This window comes from Oncorhynchus mykiss, chromosome 22 (assembly GCF_057628025.1).
Source record: "Oncorhynchus mykiss isolate SJ-2025 chromosome 22, ASM5762802v1, whole genome shotgun sequence".
Classification (NCBI taxonomy): domain Eukaryota; kingdom Metazoa; phylum Chordata; class Actinopteri; order Salmoniformes; family Salmonidae; genus Oncorhynchus; species Oncorhynchus mykiss.
In genome coordinates, this window is record NC_143043.1 from 35807226 (window position 1) to 35827989 (window position 20764).

General features: G+C 43.8%; 1 protein-coding gene across 1 annotated transcript in view; it reads left to right on the top strand.

Annotated features, from left to right (window-relative positions):
* LOC110501731 (guanylate-binding protein 3) overlaps positions 1-18994 on the top strand; it is a 24567-nt gene extending 5573 nt beyond the window's left edge. Inside the window, exons 3-11 of the mRNA XM_021579479.3 lie at positions 273-400; positions 1008-1117; positions 1281-1471; positions 1613-1855; positions 11527-11807; positions 11993-12205; positions 17079-17181; positions 17343-17536; positions 17688-18994. Coding sequence (XP_021435154.2) covers positions 273-400; positions 1008-1117; positions 1281-1471; positions 1613-1855; positions 11527-11807; positions 11993-12205; positions 17079-17181; positions 17343-17536; positions 17688-17909 — 1685 coding nt within the window. The 3' untranslated portion in view covers positions 17910-18994. The remainder of the gene's footprint in view (positions 1-272; positions 401-1007; positions 1118-1280; positions 1472-1612; positions 1856-11526; positions 11808-11992; positions 12206-17078; positions 17182-17342; positions 17537-17687) is intronic.
* The last annotated feature ends 1770 nt before the right edge of the window (positions 18995-20764 follow it).

The following is a 20764-nucleotide window of genomic DNA, read 5'->3' on the forward strand; positions in this document are numbered from 1 at the left end:
TTTCAGTTTTACACTATAATGTACAACCAGACAGCAGAGCAAACATCAAAAACACATTTTGTTCCAACCACATTTGTTCTAGGTGGGTTGTGTAGATCAGGGTGCCGTTTTGCACTGGCTGCTAGTTTCACTTTCAGTCTGTCAGTATGGTATGCAGTATAACTAGACAAACAGGTTCATCTGAAAACCAGCAGGCTTGAGTTAACACTTTACATCCTGCTGCCTCTTTACAGATTCCATCCTAAGAACCGTTTTTATCCTCTGTCCTCAAGGTTTTGCCCTGGGAGCCACCATCCAGTCCAAAACTAAGGGCATTTGGATGTGGTGTGTGCCTCACCCTGAAAAAAGAGACCACACCCTGGTGCTGCTGGATACAGAGGGGCTGGGGGATGTGGAGAAGGTGGGAGGTCACTTTTTATCAAAAACCTTTTATGGTTCAGATTGTTTAGATGACGGAATATAACATTGCTATGGGTAAAATCCCATGTTATCTCAATGAACTGTGTCTAGTACTGATAGCTGATGTCATCATCTGTATGTAATGTCTGACTTATAAATGTATGATGTATACCAATTGATTCTAAAGAGTATAACAAATAAATAAGGACCCATGAGCTTAGTTCAACTGTCATACCCCATCAGAACCCAAAATATAAGCTTGTTTTACTCCAATGTTTGTAAATGTAAATAAACTCTGTATAACATCATGGTTAACTACAATTATGATGTCACGGATGGTGAGTCATTGCACCCATAGCTCAGTCTATGCATTTGAGTGGTTACATTTCTTCAGGCCCATCCCTCAGCTCTTTTTTGTTAGCTTTTTTATTTAACCAAAACTGAGGCATGGTGGGGCTTTGTTAGTATTTCAATTAAGGATTCCAGCTTGGACCTTTATTTAGGTAGGGAGCCCATAAAATGGCGTATGGAGTAGACATTTAGTTACTGACTTAATTTCACTCTAGTATGAACAGAGTACCAATGTGTTCCTTCTGTTGTGTCTGCAGGGTGATGAGAAGAATGACAACTGGATCTTTTCCCTGGCTGTCCTGCTCAGCAGTACTCTGGTGTACAACAGCATGGGAACCATCGACAACAACGCCCTGGAGAAACTACAGTATCCTTCAGCAGGCCTATAAAGAAATATAGTGTAGTGTTGTATGTCTGGGTTCATTTCATCCCCAACAACTGAACTGACCTCAAAAAGCACTAATCGCTCAGCACTATATTGTATGTTAGTAAATCTGGTTTCATTTTGTCCTCAACACCGCCTTCTACAGCTATGTGACAGAACTGACAGAGCACATCAAGGTGAAGTCCAACCAGCGAGACGGGGAGGAATCTTCAGAGTACCTGCGTTACTTTCCTTCCTTTGTGTGGACAGTTAGAGATTTCACCCTGACCCTGGAGGTTGATGGGAGACCCATCACAGCCAATGAGTACTTGGAGAATGCTCTTAAACTGAAAACAGGTGAGAATACTAACTAGCACATAACTGGATTGATGACAGTAAATATGAATATATGAATACATACATAAACATAAAACGTTGTTGCGCACATAGAAGTTGTTAATTTAGGCTGATATGAATATTTTTTATTTTTACAAAAAGGTCAAAGTGCAAAGGTTCAGCAGTACAACCTGCCTCGTAGCTGCCTGCGGAACTATTTCTCTCCTCGCTGGTGCTTTGTGTTTGAGAGGCCAGCCAGCGGAGACAAAATGAGACATATGGAGGAGCTGACCGACGCCGACCTGGAGCCCGCCTTTGTGGAGCAAGCCAAGGAGTTCTGTGACCACGTCTTCAATGAGGCCAAGACCAAGACCCTGAAACAGGGCCTGAAAGTTACCGGCAGACGTGAGTATAATTATTATAATACAACAAATATACTAAAGTACAACAGCTGATACTACAACCACTTCCTCTACTACCACTGATACTACAACCAATTCCTCTACTACCACCAGTGCGCCACCACTACTACCACTACTACTACCAGCACCACTACAACTACTACAATTTCCTTTACTTCTTCTACAAGTAGTACTACTATTTATACTACTTCCATCGCTACTACATCCATCACTACCACAACTATATATTGAGTGCGCAACACATTATGAACACCTTCCTAATATTGAGTTGCACCCCCTTTGCCCTCAGAAAAGCCTCAATTTGTCAGGGCATGGAATAAACAAGGTGTCAAAAGCATTCCACAGGGAGGGATGCTGGCCCATGTTGACTCAAAATGCTTTCCACAGTTGTGTCAAGTTGGCTGGTTGTGCTTTGGGTGGTGGACCATTCTTGATACACGCTGGAAACTCTTGAGAAAATCAGCAGCATTGCAGTTCTTGCTTGACACACACGAACTGGTGCGCCTGGCACCTACTACCATACCCTGTTCAAAGGCACTTAAAACTTTTATCTTGCCCATTCACCTTCTGAATGGCACTCACACAATCCATGTCTCGAATTGTCTCAAGGCTTCAAAATCCTTATTCAACTCATCCCCTTCATCTACACTGATTGAAATGAATTTAACAAGTGATATCCATACGGGATCATAGCTTTCACCTGGATTCACCTGGTCAGTCTGTCATTGAAAGAGCAGGTGTTCCTAATGTTCTGTACACAGTTAATTATTATAATAAGAGTACGACCCTTGCAGTTTCTAATGTTTTGTATGTATGTATGTATACAGTGCATTCGGAAAGTATTCAGACCCCTTCCCTTTTCCACATTTTGTTATGTTATAGCATTATTCTAAAATAGATTATATATATATATATATATGTCACGATCGTCCTCCTCTTCATCTGAAGAGGAGAGGCGAGATGGATCAGAAGACCAAAATGCGGCGTGGTAAGTGTCCATGGTGAATCTTTAAATCAAGAAAATACTGACACCGCATAGAAAACAATAAACAAATGACGACCGTGAAGCTACAAAATAGACCTGTGCTGAACACAAGCCACTGACATAGACAATCACCCACAAACAAACAGTGCAACCCAGGCTACCTAAGTATGATTCTCAATCAGAGACAACTAATGACACCTGCCTCTGATTGAGAACCATACTAGGCCGAAAACATAGAAATGCCCCAAAACATAGAAAAACAAACATAGACTGCCCACCCAACTCACGCCCTGACCATACTAAATAAATACAAAACAACGGAAATAGAGGTCAGAACGTGACACTATACTTTTTTTCTCAGTAATCTCCACATAATACCTCAATGACAAACATTTTATTTTATTTTATTGCAAACTTATTACAATAAACAGAAACCTAATTTACATAAGTATTCAGACCCTTTGTTATGAGACTCGAAATTGAGCTCAGGTGGATCCTGTTGTCATGGATCATCCTTGAGATGTTTCTACAACTTCATTGGAGTCCACCTGTGGTAAATTCAATTGATTGGACATGATTTGGAAAGGCACACACCTGTCTATATAAGGTCCCACAGTTGACAGTGCATGTCAGAGGAAAAGCCATGAAGTTGAAGGAACTGTCCATAGAACTCAGAGACAGGATTGTGTTGGCACAAATCTGGGAAGGGTACCAAAACATTTCTGCAGCATTAAAGGTCCCCAAGAACACAGTGGCCTCCATTCTTAAATGGAAAAAGTTTGGAACCACCTAAACTCTTCCTAGAGCTGGCCACCCGACCAAACTGAGCAATCAGGGGAGAAGGGCCTTGGTCAGGGAGGTGACCAAGAACTCGATGGTCACTCAGAGAGTTCTAGAGTTCCTCTGTGGAGATGGGAGAACCTTCCACAAGGACAACCATCTCTGCAGAACTCCACCAACCAGGTCTTTATAGAAGAGTGGCCAGACGGAAGCCACTCCTCAGTAAAAGGCACATGACAGCCTGCTTGGAGTTTGCCAAAAGGCACCTAAAGACAATCAGATTATTTTTTTATTTAACTTTTATTTAAACAAGGAATCACATTAAGATTAAAAATCCATTTAACAAGAGAGCCCTGTATACATTACAATAAAAACATAACGTGTATAAAACAATATAATTCAGCACATAATAAACCAAAATAAACATATTTAATAAAAGCAATCACCATGAGAAACAAGATTCTCTGGTCTGATGAAACCAAGATTGAACTCTTTGGCCTGAATACCAAGCATCATGTCTGGAGGAAACCTTGCACCATCCCTACGGTGAAGCATGGTGGTGGCAGCATCATGCTGTGGGGATGTTTTTCAGCGGCAAGGACTAGGAGACTAGTCAGGATCAAGGCAAAAAAAATGAATGGAGCAAAGTACAAAAATCCTTGATGAAAACCTGCTCCAGAGCGCTCAGGACCTCAGACTGGGGCAAAGGTTCCCCTTCCAACAGGACAACGACCCTAAATGTGATATTTCAGTTTTTAATTTTTTATACATTTGCTAACATTTCTAAACCTGTTTTTGCTTTGTCATTATGGGGTATTGTGTGTAGATTGATGAGGGAAAAAAACACAACTTTAGAATAAGGTTGTAATGTAACAAAATGTGGAAAAAGTCAAGGGGTCTGAATACTTTTCTGAATGCACTGTATATAAGTTAGTCTGTGTCCAGTTTATTAGGTACGCCCATCAGGAATTGGGTTGGACCCCCAATTTTATCCAGAAGAGCCTAAATTCTTCGGGGCATGGATTCCACAAAGTGTGGCATTCAAACTTTGCCCAATTGGTATCAAGGGACCCCAAGGATAAATATCGTTATATATTATCAAGTTGATGGCACATTCATATAGCGGCACCTACATAAAGCTGAGTAACTCACTCATTCATGGCTTTGGACCAAATAAATAAGTACCAACATTCTTTCTGATAGCCTTTTAATAAAGACATGTTTTGGTTATCCTGACCTGGACAACATGTACAGTATTATGGGATGTTAGCAGGACAATATACCTTTACCAACACCTCTCTGTATTTTGATACTTTGTGGATGGGGGCTCCGGAGTGGATAGGGGCTCCCGCAGTGCAAAATGCATTGCTACAGACACAAGGTTCGATACCCGTGCCAGCTGCCACCTGGAGACCCATGAGATGGCTTTTGGTTTTAATATAGAATCCTCCAGTCCAATCCTCCTGCCGCAGGTAGCCTAGTGATTAGAGCGTTGGGCCAGTAACTGAAAGGTTGCTAGATCGAATCAGACAAGGTAAAAATCTGTTGTTCCTAGGCTGTCATTGTAAATAAGAACTTGTTCTTAACTGACTTGCCTAGTTAAATAAAATATATGTCATTATTGGTGGAGAGTCACGTCATATTTTTCAATATACTGTAGGCCTACCGTAGGCGACATGAGTCTCACTAGTGTTGAGTAATGTGCTGTTAAACGTGGTGGTCTTATTTATTTAAAGAGCATATTGAAGTTAGGATAGGATTTGAAGCAATAGCCTACAACTATTTTAGCATCATTTCGCGCTGCTCTGAGACAGGCATGGGGACTGGTCTTGATAAATCAATGAGATGTTTATTTTCACTGACTCTTCGATTGGGCATTGGTTAGACTACAATGTTATGAAATGTTATGCTCTTAGTGTAACCTTTATTTAACTAGGCAAGTCAGTTAAGAACAAATTCTTATAAATAAGGACAGCCTACTCCTTCCTCCCGGTCAGTGAAATGCCCGCACGACACAGAGATTTAAGTACTGTAGCCTACTCCTGACCTTCACCTTGTACAGCGCCATATTTTCCTTTCAATCCTAACGGAAACCATAATATTAATCTAATTAATTAAGCAACATTTCTTAAAATCAGTCCCATATACTATGTTCTTACAAAAAAAGGTTTTAAGTTCTCTAGTACAGCCACTATTGAAGGCTATCAAATGCTTCTCAAAGATGTCCTCTGGTAGTCAAACTAGCACTAACTAGCATTAATGGTACCAGTGGTTGGCACTTAAATAATGTGCCATAGAATTCTGTGGCACCATGCAAGCTGTGCCGCAGTACACTGCAACATTTAAAGGACAAACCACTAACTGAATACCTCAATGTCTGCCTGCTTTATATAGCAAATCACAGTAACGTGACACACTGTCTATAGGAGCCAACTACACTGCTCAAAAAAATAAAGGGAACACTTAAACAACACAATGTAACTCCAAGTCAATCACACTTCTGTGAAATCAAACTGTCCACTTAGGAAGCAACACTGATTGACAATAAATTTCACATGCTGTTGTGCAAATGGAATAGACAACAGGTGGAAATTATAGGCAATTAGCAAGACACCCCCAATAAAGGAGTGGTTCTGCAGGTGGTGACCACAGACCACTTCTCAGTTCCTATGCTTCCTGGCTGATGTTTGGGTCCCTTTTGAATGCTGGCGGTGCTTTCACTCTAGTGGTCGCATGAGACAGAGTCTACAACCCACACAAGTGGCTCAGGTAGTGCAGCTCATCCAGGATGGCACATCAATGCGAGCTGTGGCAAGAAGGTTTGCTGTGTTTGTCAGCATAGTGTCCAGAGCATGGAGGCGCTACCAGGAGACAGGCCAGTACATCAGGAGACGTGGAAGAGGCTGTAGGAGGGCAACAACCCAGCAGCAGGACCGCTACCTCCGCCTTTGTGCAAGGAGGAGCAGGAGGTGCACTGCCAGAGCCCTGCAAAATGACCTCCAGCAGGCCACAAATGTGCATGTGTCTGCTCAAACGGTCAGAAACAGACTCCATGAGGGTGGTATGAGGGCCCGACGTCCACAGGTGGGGGTTGTGCTTATAGCCCAACACCGTGCAGGACGTTTGGCATTTGCCAGAGAACACAAAGATTGGCAAATTCGCCACTGGCGTCCTGTGCTCTTCACAGATGAAAGCAGGTTCACACTGAGCACATGTGACAGACGTGACAGAGTCTGGAGACGCCGTGGAGAACGTTCTGCTGCCTGCAACATCCTCCAGCATGACCGGTTTGGCGGTGGGTCAGTCATGGTGTGAGGTGGCATTTCTTTGGGGGGCCGCACAGGCCTCCATGTGCTCGCCAGAGGTAGCCTGACTGCCATTAGGTACCGAAACAACTTCCGGCGCCGACAGAGATGGCCGCCTCGCTTCGCGTTCCTAGGAAACTATGCAGTTTTTTGTTTTTTTACGTGTTATTTCTTACATTAGTACCCCAGGTCATCTTAGGTTTCATTACATACAGTCGAGAAGAACTACTGAATATAAGATCAGCATCAACTCACCATCAGTACTACCAAGAATATGTTTTTCGCGACGTGGATCCTGTGTTCTGCCTTACAAACAGGACAACTGAGTGGATTCCATGCAGCGACCCCAAAAAAAAGCAACTCCGAAAAAGAGGGAAACGAGGCGGTCTTCTGGTCAGACTCCGGAGACGGGCACACCGTGCACCACTCCCTAGCATTCTTCTTGCCAATGTCCAGTCTCTTGACAACAAGGTTGATGAAATCCGAGCAAGGGTAGCATTCCAGAGGGACATCAGAGACTGTAACGTTCTTTGCTTCACGGAAACGTGGCTCACTGGAGAGACTCTATCCGAAGCGGTGCAGCCAACGGGTTTCTCCACACATCGCGCAGACAGAAACAAACATCTTTCTGGTAAGAAGAGGGGCGGGGGCGTATGCCTTATGACTAACGTGACATGGTGTGATGAAAGAAACATACAGGAACTCAAATCCTTCTGTTCACCTGATTTAGAATTCCTCACAATCAAATGTAGACCGCATTATCTACCAAGAGAATTCTCTTCGATTATAATCACAGCCGTATATATCCCCCCCCAAGCAGACACATCGATGGCTCTGAACGAACTTTATTTAACTCTTTTCAAACTGGAAACCATTCATCCGGAGGCTGCATTCATTGTAGCTGGGGATTTTAACAAGGCTAATCTGAAAACAAGACTCCCTAAATTTTATCAGCATATCGATTGCGCAACCAGGGGTGGAAAGACCTTGGATCATTGTTACTCTAACTTCCGCGACGCATATAAGGCCCTGCCCCGCCCCCCTTACGGAAAAGCTGACCACGACTCCATTTTGTTGATCCCTGCCTACAGACAGAAACTAAAACAAGAGGCTCCCACGCTGAGGTCTGTCCAACGCTGGTCCGACCAAGCTGACTCCACACTCCAAGACTGCTTCCACCACGTGGACTGGGACATGTTTCGTATTGCGTCAGACAACAACATTGACGAATACGCTGATTCGGTGTGTGAGTTCATTAGAACGTGCGTTGAAGATGTCGTTCCCATAGCAACGATTAAAACATTCCCTAACCAGAAACCGTGGATTGATGGCAGCATTCGCGTGAAACTGAAAGCACGAACCACTGCTTTTAATCAGGGCAAGGTGTCTGGTAACATGACCGAATACAAACAGTGCAGCTATTCCCTCCGCAAGGCTATCAAACAAGCTAAGCGTCAGTACAGAGACAAAGTAGAATCTCAATTCAACGGCTCAGACACAAGAGGCATGTGGCAGGGTCTACAGTCAATCACGGACTACAGGAAGAAATCCAGCCCAGTCACGGACCAGGATGTCCTGCTCCCAGGCAGACTAAATAACTTTTTTGCCCGCTTTGAGGACAATACAGTGCCACTGACACGGCCTGCAACGAAAACATGCGGTCTCTCCTTCACTGCAGCCGAGGTGAGTAAGACATTTAAACGTGTTAACCCTCGCAAGGCTGCAGGCCCAGACGGCATCCCCAGCCGCGCCCTCAGAGCATGCGCAGACCAGCTGGCCGGTGTGTTTACGGACATATTCAATCAATCCCTATACCAGTCTGCTGTTCCCACATGCTTCAAGAGGGCCACCATTGTTCCTGTTCCCAAGAAAGCTAAGGTAACTGAGCTAAACGACTACCGCCCCGTAGCACTCACTTCCGTCATCATGAAGTGCTTTGAGAGACTAGTCAAGGACCATATCACCTCCACCCTACCTGACACCCTAGACCCACTCCAATTTGCTTACCGCCCAAATAGGTCCACAGACGATGCAATCTCAACCACACTGCACACCGCCCTAACCCATCTGGACAAGAGGAATACCTATGTGAGAATGCTGTTCATTGACAACAGCTCGGCATTCAACACCATAGTACCCTCCAAGCTCGTCATCAAGCTCGAGACCCTGGGTCTCGACCCCGCCCTGTGCAACTGGGTACTGGACTTCCTGACGGGCCGCCCCCAGGTGGTGAGGGTAGGCAACAACATCTCCTCCCCGCTGATCCTCAACACTGGGGCCCCACAAGGGTGCGTTCTGAGCCCTCTCCTGTACTCCCTGTTCACCCACGACTGCGTGGCCACGCACGCCTCCAACTCAATCATCAAGTTTGCGGACGACACAACAGTGGTAGGCTTGATTACCAACAACGACGAGACGGCCTACAGGGAGGAGGTGAGGGCCCTAGGAGTGTGGTGTCAGGAAAATAACCTCACACTCAACGTCAACAAAACTAAGGAGATGATTGTGGACTTCAGGAAACAGCAGAGGGAACACCCCCCTATCCACATCGATGGAACAGTAGTGGAGAGGGTAGCAAGTTTTAAGTTCCTCGGCATACACATCACAGACAAACTTAATTGGTCCACTCACACAGACAGCATTGTGAAGAAGGCGCAGCAGCGCCTCTTCAACCTCAGGAGGCTGAAGAAATTCGGCTTGTCACCAAAAGCACTCACAAACTTCTACAGATGCACAATCGAGAGCATCCTGGCGGGCTGTATCACCGCCTGGTACGGCAACTGCTCCGCCCTCAACCGTAAGGCTCTCCAGAGGGTGGTGAGGTCTGCACAACGCATCACCGGGGGCAAACTACCTGCCCTCCAGGACACCTACACCACCCGATGTCACAGGAAGGCCATAAAGATCATCAAGGACATCAACCACCCGAGCCACTGCCTGTTCACCCCGCTATCATCCAGAAGGCGAGGTCAGTACAGGTGCATCAAAGCTGGGACCGAGAGACTGAAAAACAGCTTCTATCTCAAGGCCATCAGACTGTTAAACAGCCACCACTAACATTGAGTGGCTGCTGCCAACACACTGACACTGACTCAACTCCAGCCACTTTAATAATGGGAATTGATGGGAAATGATGTAAATATATCACTAGCCACTTTAAACAATGCTACCTTATATAATGTTACTTACCCTACATTATTCATCTCATATGCATACGTATATACTGTACTCTATATCATCGACTGTATCCTTATGTAATACATGTATCACTAGCCACTTTAAACTATGCCACTTTGTTTACATACTCATCTCATTTGTACATACTGTACTCGATACCATCTACTGTATCTTGCCTATGCTGCTCTGTACCATCACTCATTCATATATCCTTATGTACATATTCTTTATCCCCTTACACTGTGTACAAGACAGTAGTTTTGGAATTGTTAGTTAGATTACTTGTTGGTTATTACTGCATTGTCGGAACTAGAAGCACAAGCATTTCGCTACACTCGCATTAACATCTGCTAACCATGTGTATGTGACAAATAAAATTGGATTTGATTTGATTTGAGATGAGATCCTCAGACCCCCAGGTTGGCCCTGGGTTCCTCCTAATGCAAGACAATTTCAGTTTCAACTGTTCTGCCTTATTATTATTATTCGACCATGCTGGTCATTTATGAACATTTGAACATCTTGGCCATGTTCTGTTATAATCTCCACCCGGCACAGCCAGAAGAGGACTGGCCACCCCACATAGCCTGGTTCCTCTCTAGGTTTCTTCCTAGGTTTTGGCTTTTCTAGGGAGTTTTTCCTAGCCACCGTGCTTCTACACCTGCATTGCTTGCTGTTTGGGGTTTTAGGCTGGGTTTCTGTACAGCACTTTGAGATATCAGCTGATGTACGAAGGGCTATATAAATAAATTTGATTTTTGATTTGACAATGCTAGACCTCATGTGGCTGGAGTGTGTCAGCAGTTCCTGCAAGAGGAAGGCATTGATGCTATGGACTGGCCCGCCCGTTCCCCAGACCTGAATCCAATTGAGCACATCTGGGACATCATGTCTCGCTCCATCCACCAACGCCACGTTGCACCACAGACTGTCCAGGAGTTGGCGGATGCTTTAGTCCAGGTCTGGGAGGAGATCCTTCAGGAGACCATCCGCCACCTCATCAGGAGCATGCCCAGGCGTTGTAGGGAGGTCATACAGGCACGTGGAGGCCACACACACTACTGAGCCTCATTTTGACTTGTTTTAAGAACATTACATCAAAGTTGGATCAGCCTGTAGTGTGGTTTTCCATTTTAATTTTGAGTGTGACTCCAAATCCAGACCTCCATGGGTTGATGAATTTGATTTCCATTGATCATTTTTGTGTGATTTTTGTTGTAAGCACATTCAACTATGTAAAGAAAAAAGTATTTAATAAGAATATTTCATTCATTCAGATCTAGGATGTGTTATTTTAGTGTTCCCTTTATTTTTTTGAGCAGTGTATTTTCGTGAACCTAATAAACCGGCCACTAAGTGTATATATGCAGATTCCGCTCACTCACTCTCTCCCTCTCTCTCCTGCAGTTCTGGGGAACCTGGCAGAGACATATGTGTCTGCCATCCGGAGCGGGCAGATCCCCTGCCTGGACAATGCTGTGTTGGCGCTGGCCCAAATTGAGAACTCCAGTGCCATCGAGAGGGCCAGGGCCCACTACCAGAAGGGCATGGCTGACTGGGTAGCCTACCCCACAGAGACCCAAGAGGAGCTGTCTGAAGTGCATGCTGTCATGGAGAAGGAGGCTGTGGCCATATTCATCAACAACTCCTTCAAAGACGAGGACCAGAAGTACCAGTTGGAGCTCATGGTATGAGAATGTAGATTCTATATTCAATGAGTCAATATTACATTTAATGATACATGTCTTTAACAAGATTAGGTTAATTTGTCATTTGGGTGAACTATCCCTTTTATGGTACCATTTTATTACCTCAACTCAACCGAGACATTCTGGTTTGTTCTGGTACATTCTGAACCAACCTCTTTCTATAGAAAGTGGTTCAAGAGGAGTATGAGAAGATCTGTGAGAGGAACTACAAGGAGTCCCAGAAGTCATGCAAGTCCAAAATCGAATGCATCTTTGCCCCCCTGGAGGAGAAAATAAGGGATGGCTCCTACATGACCCCTGGAGGATACAAAGAGTACTGCAATGACCTGAAACTGGCCACCAGCGAATACAGATCTGAGGGAGGCAGGGGAGTGAAGGTATTTTGGGGAGGTAGTGCTTCAGCTATTTTAGAATATTATGTAATTATCATGTTTTGTGGATGCTGTTCAAATGAGTTATGAATGCACTGATGTGATGTTGAAAGTGATATATTTTATTTATTTATTTTTTATTTATTTTACCTTTATTTAACCAGGTAGGCAAGTTGAGAACAAGTTCTCATTTACAATTGCGACCTGGCCAAGATAAAGCAAAGCAGTTCGACAGATACAACAACACAGAGTTACACATGGAGTAAAACAAACATACAGTCAATAATAAAGTATAAACAAGTCTATATACAATGTGAGCAAATGAGGTGAGAAGGGAGGTAAAGGCAAAAAAAAGGCCTTGGTGGCAAGGTAAATACAATATAGCAAGTAAAACACTGGAATGGTAGTTTTGCAATGGAAGAATGTGCAAAGTAGAAATAAAAATAATGGGGTGCAAAGGAGCAAAATAAATAAATAAATTAAATACAGTTGGGAAAGAGGTAGTTGATAGGGCTAAATTATATGTGGGCTATGTACAGGTGCAGTAATCTGTGAGCTGCTCTGACAGTTGGTGCTTAAAGCTAGTGAGGGAGATAAGTGTTTCCAGTTTCAGAGATTTTTGTAGTTCGTTCCAGTCATTGGCAGCAGAGAACTGGAAAGAGAGGCGGCCAAAGAAAGAATTGGTTTTGGGGGTGACTAGAGAGATATACCTGCTGGAGCGTGTGCTACAGGTGGGAGATGCTATGGTGACCAGCGAGCTGAGATAAGGGGGGACTTTACCTAGCAGGGTCTTGTAGATGACATGGAGCCAGTGGGTTTGGCGACGAGTATGAAGCGAGGGCCAGCCAACGAGAGCGTACAGGTCGCAATGGTGGGTAGTGTATGGGGCTTTGGTGACAAAACGGATTGCACTGTGATAGACTGCATCCAGTTTGTTGAGTAGGGTATTGGAGGCTATTTTGTAAATTACATCGCCAAAGTCGAGGATTGGTAGGATGGTCAGTTTTACAAGGGTATGTTTGGCAGCATGAGTGAAGGATGCTTTGTTGCGAAATAGGAAGCCAATTCTAGATTTAACTTTGGATTGGAGATGTTTGATATGGGTCTGGAAGGAGAGTTTACAGTCTAACCAGACACCTAAGTATTTGTAGTTGTCCACGTATTCTAAGTCAGAGCCGTCCAGAGTAGTGATGTTGGACAGGCGGGTAGGTGCAGGTAGTGATCGGTTGAAGAGCATGCATTTAGTTTTACTTGTATTTAAGAGCAGTTGGAGGCCACGGAAGGAGAGTTGTATGGCATTGAAGCTTGCCTGGAGGGTTGTTAACACAGTGTCCAAAGAAGGGCCGGAAGTATACAGAATGGTGTCGTCTGCGTAGAGGTGGATCAGAGACTCACCAGCAGCAAGAGCGACCTCATTGATGTATACAGAGAAGAGTGTCGGTCCAAGAATTGAACCCTGTGGCACCCCCATAGAGACTGCCAGAGGTCCGGACAACAGACCCTCAGATTTGACACACTGAACTCTATCAGAGAAGTAGTTGGTGAACCAGGCGAGGCAATCATTTGAGAAACCAAGGCTGTTGAGTCTGCCGATGAGGATGTGGTGATTGACAGAGTCGAAAGCCTTGGCCAGATCAATGAATACGGCTGCACAGTAATGTTTCTTATCGATGGCGGTTAAGATATCGTTTAGGACCTTGAGCGTGGCTGAGGTGCACCCATGACCAGCTCTGAAACCAGATTGCATAGCAGAGAAGGTATGGTGAGATTCAAAATGGTCGGTAATCTGTTTGTTGACTTGGCTTTCGAAGACCTTAGAAAGGCATGGTAGGATAGATATAGGTCTGTAGCAGTTTGGGTCAAGAGTGTCCCCCCCTTTGAAGAGGGGGATGACCGCAGCTGCTTTCCAATCTTTGGGAATCTCAGACGACACGAAAGAGAGGTTGAACAGGCTAGTAATAGGGGTGGCAACAATTTCGGCAGATAATTTTAGAAAGAAAGGGTCCAGATTGTCTAGCCCGGCTGATTTGTAGGGGTCCAGATTTTGCAGCTCTTTCAGAACATCAGCTGAATGGATTTGGGAGAAGGAGAAATGGGGAAGGCTTGGGCGAGTTGCTGTTGGGGGTGCAGTGCTGTTGACAGGGGTAGGAGTAGCCAGGTGGAAAGCATGGCCAGCAGTAGAAAAATGCTTATTGAAATTTTCAATTATGGTGGATTTATCAGTGGTGACAGTGTTTCCTATCTTCAGTGCAGTGGGCAGCTGGGAGGAGGTGTTCTTATTCTCCATGGACTTTACAGTGTCCCAGAACTTTTTTGAGTTAGTGTTGCAAGAAACAAATTTCTGCTTGAAAAAGCTAGCCTTGGCTTTTCTAACTGCCTGTGTATAATGGTTTCTAGCTTCCCTGAACAGCTGCATATCACGGGGGCTGTTCGATGCTAATGCAGAACGCCATAGGACGTTTTTGTGTTGATTAAGGGCAGTCAGGTCTGGGGAGAACCAAGGGCTATATCTGTTCCTGGTTCTAAATTTCTTGAATGGGGCATGTTTATTTAAGATGGTTAGGAAGGCATTTTTAAAAAATATCCAGGCATCCTCTACTGACGGGATGAGGTCAATATCCTTCCAGGATACCCCGGCCAGGTCGATTAGAAAGGCCTGCTCGCTGAAGTGTTTCAGGGAGCGTTTTACAGTGATGAGAGGAGGTCGTTTGACCGCTGACCCATTACGGATGCAGGCAATGAGGCAGTGATCGCTGAGATCTTGGTTGAAGACAGCAGAGGTGTATTTAGAGGGGAAGTTGGTTAGGATGATATCTATGAGGGTGCCCGTGTTTAAGGCTTTGGGGAGGTACCTGGTAGGTTCATTGATAATTTGTGTGAGATTGAGGGCATCAAGTTTAGATTGTAGGATGGCTGGGGTGTTAAGCATGTTCCAGTTTAGGTCGCCTAGCAGCACGAGCTCTGAAGATAGATGGGGGGCAATCAGTTCACATATGGTGTCCAGAGCACAGCTGGGGGCAGAGGGTGGTCTATAGCAGGCGGCAACGGTGAGAGACTTGTTTTTAGAAAGGTGGATTTTTAAAAGTAGAAGTTCAAATTGTTTGGGTACAGACCTGGATAGTAGGACAGAACTCTGCAGGCTATCTTTGCAGTAAATTGCAACACCGCCCCCTTTGGCAGTTCTATCTTGTCTGAAAATGTTGTAGTTTGGAATTAAAATGTCTGAATTTTTGGTGGTCTTCCTAAGCCAGGATTCAGACACAGCTAGAACATCCGGGTTGGCAGAGTGTGCTAAAGCAGTGAATAGAACAAACTTAGGGAGGAGGCTTCTAATGTTAACATGCATGAAACCAAGGCTATTACGGTTACAGAAGTCGTCAAAAGAGAGCGCCTGGGGAATAGGAGTGGAGCTAGGCACTGCAGGGCCTGGATTCACCTCTACATCGCCAGAGGAACATAGGAGGAGTAGAATAAGGGTGCGACTAAAAGCAATAAGAATTGGTCGTCTAGAACGTCTGGAACAGAGAGTAAAAGGAGGTTTCTGGGGGCGATAAAATAGCATCAAGGTATAATGTACAGACAAAGGTAAGGTAGGATGTGAATACAGTGGAGGTAAACCTAGGTATTGAGTGATGAAGAGAGAGATATTGTCTCTAGAAACATCATTGAAACCAGGAGATGTCATTGCATGTGTGGGTGGTGGAACTAATAGGTTGGATAAGGTATAGTGAGCAGGACTAGAGGCTCTACAGTGAAATAAGCCAATAAACACTAACCAGAACAGCAATGGACAAGACATATTGACATTAAGGAGAGGCATGCTTAGTCGAGTGATCAAAAGGGTCCAGTGAGTGGAGAGGTTGGTTTAGGGTCACGGCGATTTAGACAGCTAGCCAAGCCAACCGGTAGCAAGCTAGCATAGGATGGAGTCTGTTGTTAGCCACCTCTTGCGTTCGGTCAGTAGATTAGTGGGGTTCCGTGTGGTAGAGGGGATTAATCCAAATCACACAACAACAAAAATAAGAACAATAGATATAGTTATAGAGGCCTGAGAAGAAAACATAATAATTCAAATAAATAAATTGTCCGATTGTCTATTCAGATAGCAGCCGGAAAGACAGCTAACGGTTAGCGGGCCGCAGATGGGCGTTCCGGTAACGTCGCGACAGAGGAGCCAGCCGGATCTCCTTCAGGTAGATAACGTCGGCAGTCCGGTTGTGAAGGCCCGGTGGGGCTCCGCGTAGGCAGTGAAACGGGTCCGGATAGGTGACTGCAGCCCAGGAGTGAATGATGGAACTCAGGCGTGATTGACGGAGCTGGCTAGCACCGGAACAATCGATGTTTGCTCCGGAATCGACGAAAGCCGACTGTCACACGGATAGCAGCTAGCTAGCTGTGAGATCCGGGTATGAATGTCCAGAGAGCAGTTGAAATCCAGGGACATGGAGAGAAAAATTGGTCCGGTATGTTCCGTTCCGAGCCGCGCTGCGCCGTACAAAACTGGCGATAGATTTTCGATAGATTTTCGAACTAAAGGACAGCCGATGACCACAAACCGTGGTTAGCTTCTGATTAGCTTCTGGGCTAGCTCCTGGCTAGCTTCTGGCTAGTTTCTGGCCAGCCTCCTGGAGTTTCTGGCTAGCTTCCTGAAGGATTGCAGATCTGAGGTAAATAATACTTTTTTATAAATATAAATTGGTGAGGCTGGTTGCAGGAGAGTTTTTTGAAGATGAGTTAATGGAAAATAAAAATAAAATGTATGTGAAAAAAGTTGTAAATATATATATATATACAGGACACGACAAGACGAGGACAAAAGACGTCTGAACTGCTATGCGATCTTGGATGAGAATGATGCTATTATGTGTGGTGGTTCCAGGGTGAAGAGGTACTGAAGGAGTACTTGGAAAGGAAGGCCAGCATTGGTGAGGCCATCCTGTCAGCAGACCAGTCCCTCACTGAAGCTGAGCAGAGAGCAGAAGGTGATATTATAAATATAAAACTAACATCTGCCAAATCAGTGTGCTAAAATGACAACACACAACCTGACGACAACATTCTAATGACCACCACATGAAGGCTTACCTATCACTCTCTCTTTCCCTTGGTCTCTCTCTGTCACTCATACTCTCTCCCTCTTTAGCCGAGCAAGCAAGAAGGGAGGCATCTGAACGGGAGAATCGAGCCATGGAGGAGCAGCTGGTTGTCCAGGAGAGGTTGAGAGCGGACCAGCAGAGGACGTATGAGGAGAATGTGAACCAGCTGATGGAGAGGATGGAGAGAGACAGCAGAAATGCCATAGCAGAGCACGATAGAGTTCTACAGGCCAGACTCAAGGTAGGAATAAAAAAAACACAAACATTGAGAAGTACACTTTAAAACTACAGTACCTGTAGTAATACGATGTGTGTCTGTGTACACTGCATTTGTCAGTTATACACTGTGTATGTGATGTACTGTATGTGGCAAACTTTATTTGTCATTTCAGGAGCAGAGTGATCTCCTCCAGCAAGGATTTGATGACAAAGCAAGCCAAATGCAAAGAGAGATAGATGCCCTTAAGGATGCGAAGGCACAAGAGGTAGAGAATAGGCCATCATTCATTAGCAAGGCTCTGGATACTGTTGGGACTGCAGCTACAATGTTCCTACCAGGAATATTCCCCAAAATTGGAGGAATGGCTTTGAAATTATTTTCAAAGTTGTTCTGATGAAAGTTCTCAAGGAGAATGATAAACTATCAAATTAGTATTATTCCCATAGACAAGTTTAATCATTTATTGATTCAATCAGTATTTAATGACGGACTTACTTTAGATTAAGCTCTCAATTAAGGTTGTATTTCTTTGGTGTTATGTTAGTTTAGACTACAATACAAAAAAATTAAAGGAAAGCTTTAAATGATGTTTTTGCAGTTATTTTTTTTCTATTACCTTCTAATATTGAAAGATTGATCAGTGCCTAAATGATCTACTTGAAGTTTAGTTTGATGAGGTGCATTTGTTATTGCACCAGACATGCTTCACTAGTTTTAGTTATGCATCCATAGTTATAAATTATGTGGTTAACTGTATGGATAATAGGCAACATTGACCTGTCAAAAGCTTTCGATACTGTTGATCAATCACTGTTAATTTAGAGGCTTTCCTTAATTGGCCTGCATGTAACTGGTTTAAAAATGACTTGACAGATAGAACTCAATGTGTGAACTGATGGTGTTAAATCAGGTTTCCTGGATATTATGAAAGGTGTCTCGCAGGGGTCAATTCTGGGTCCTGTAATTTTCACATGAACAATATCAACTTGTCTGTTAAATTGTAACCTGCACTTGTATGCCGATGATACTGTTGTGTGTGCTATTGCCCCCCTTCCTTGACTTGGTGTTCCAGTGTTGGATAGCCTTAGCCAGCTAGCTAGCATAAATAGCATTCCTCTCTTTTTGAGCCGGTGTTTGAGTAGGCTAAATTAGCTAGCTCCATTAGCTAGCTGTGAAAGTGAGAAAAAAAAATACAGCAAAATATAGCTAGCTAGCTCTCTCTCTCTCTCTGTTGCTTCTCCTTAATTTAGAATAAATTAATTTGTTCAAAACTGTTAAACTATTTTACATCTCTGAGTCAACTACTCACCAGATTGTATGCATTGCAGTGCTAGCTAGCTGTAGCTTATGCTTTCAGTACTATTGCTACCCTACAGAGTTCTGCTGAGGCCACTGTAGACCTTCATTGCAAAGCGTGATGTTTTAATCAATAATTTGGTGACGTGAATATATTTTGTATAGATTTAAAATCAACATATTTATAATGTTTCACTATTTTTTTTTAATGAAATGAACTATGGTCCTGCCCTTCCTCCTCTGAGGAGCCTCCACTCATCACACCACATGGTGCTACCCCAGTGTGTTTTAATCAGTTATTTGGTGACATGTTCATATAGTTAGTATAGTTTTAAATAAAACTGTTTTTTTTTTTATTCACTGATTAGGATGGTTCTTCTCTTTCTCCTCTGAGGAGCCTCCACTGGTTGACACATGTGTAAGGCTTGGAGGGATACCTCCACCCAACAGATACTTAACAGTAAATGTACGATGTTGCTTTTTGCAAAACGTTCAGCAAATTCCCACGCTTGTCTTGCACTGGACATGCCAACAATATGAACATGGACATTCTGCAGAGAGAAAGAAAATGTCAAAGAAACAGATAAAGCAACATAGAAGAACCACAAAATAAGTCCGCACTATTCTGCTGGCAGTTGGAAAGATCAATTATAGTATTAAAATTTGATTACAAAGAAATCAAACATGTAATTCTGTGGGAGTGATAGCCTTGAAAAAAATTGAAGAATCTTGGCCAGGACTTAAGTATATAAACAGTAGTTATTTATCTAACAAACCGGAGGCATAAAAACATATGACTTGCAGGAACTATCAAAACAGACTGCATTCTGCAGATTATCTGATCTATATATCAACTTCCACCCAGCATAGATCCTTATCATGGAAACATTAGCTAATCTGTGCAGCACGTAGCTCAGGATGACCCCATGAACAAGCCACAAATTGAAGAACCTGTTCACACTCCACTCAATGGATCTTCATACCTCACCAGGCAGTCACTGGGCATGAACAGATGTGTGTGGTGTTTGTTTAATGTGCAGACTGATGACTGACAGGTCATTTACCCCTACTCACCTGGGGCCGGTACTGGACATTCTGCTGATAATAATCAAATTGCCTCCTCTACTAGAATAGTCCCAGTAAGCAAAAATGTTTAAAATATGTATTTTCCAGATGTTGAAATCAGGATTATTTTCAGTTCTGAATGAAAGTTTAAAATATTAAATTTATGTCAGCTACCCAACTTTATCAGGGGGAGTTATTCTGAGCCTATTTGCAATGTTTACACAGAGGGAAATGCAGAAGAATTTTATATTTTCACTATGATCAGCTCGTAAAAAATGTAAGGCTACAAACTTGAAGCCACTGATCATGACAATTTAGCCCGCTGGATGCAACTCCTGAACAGCAGTTGTGAGTAGCCGGGAGTTTTTCCTAGCCACGTACTACTACATCTGCATTGCTTGCTGTTTGGGGTTTTAGGCTGGATTTCTGTATAGCACTTTGTGACATCTGCTGATGTAAAAAGGGCTTTATAAAACCATTTGATTGATTGATTGATTGATTGACCTGGTTTTTACTCTGTTCCACAATGACCTCTTTTGCCTCCTCTGCCCGTCCCTTGTTACGACACACTAGGTGGACCGTCCCAACTGTAGAGCAATAAAACCCAAAATAACCTAATGTTAACTACACAACCCTATATCAAAAACGGTGTAAACTATAATTACCTTAAAGCACCTCTTCCACCTGAGGGGGAATCTAACAACATATTGTCCCTCGTGGTTGGTCTGTCAGTCTGTATGTCTACATAAACCTTTATGAGACCTCACTTTGAGGTTTGGTGCCATCTGGACTGGGGCGCACTCATAACTCCACAATGAATCATTATCTAGCCTATCACCCACTATGACTGTAAAGGAATCTTAAGGTGGACTGTATAGACATCCTGTA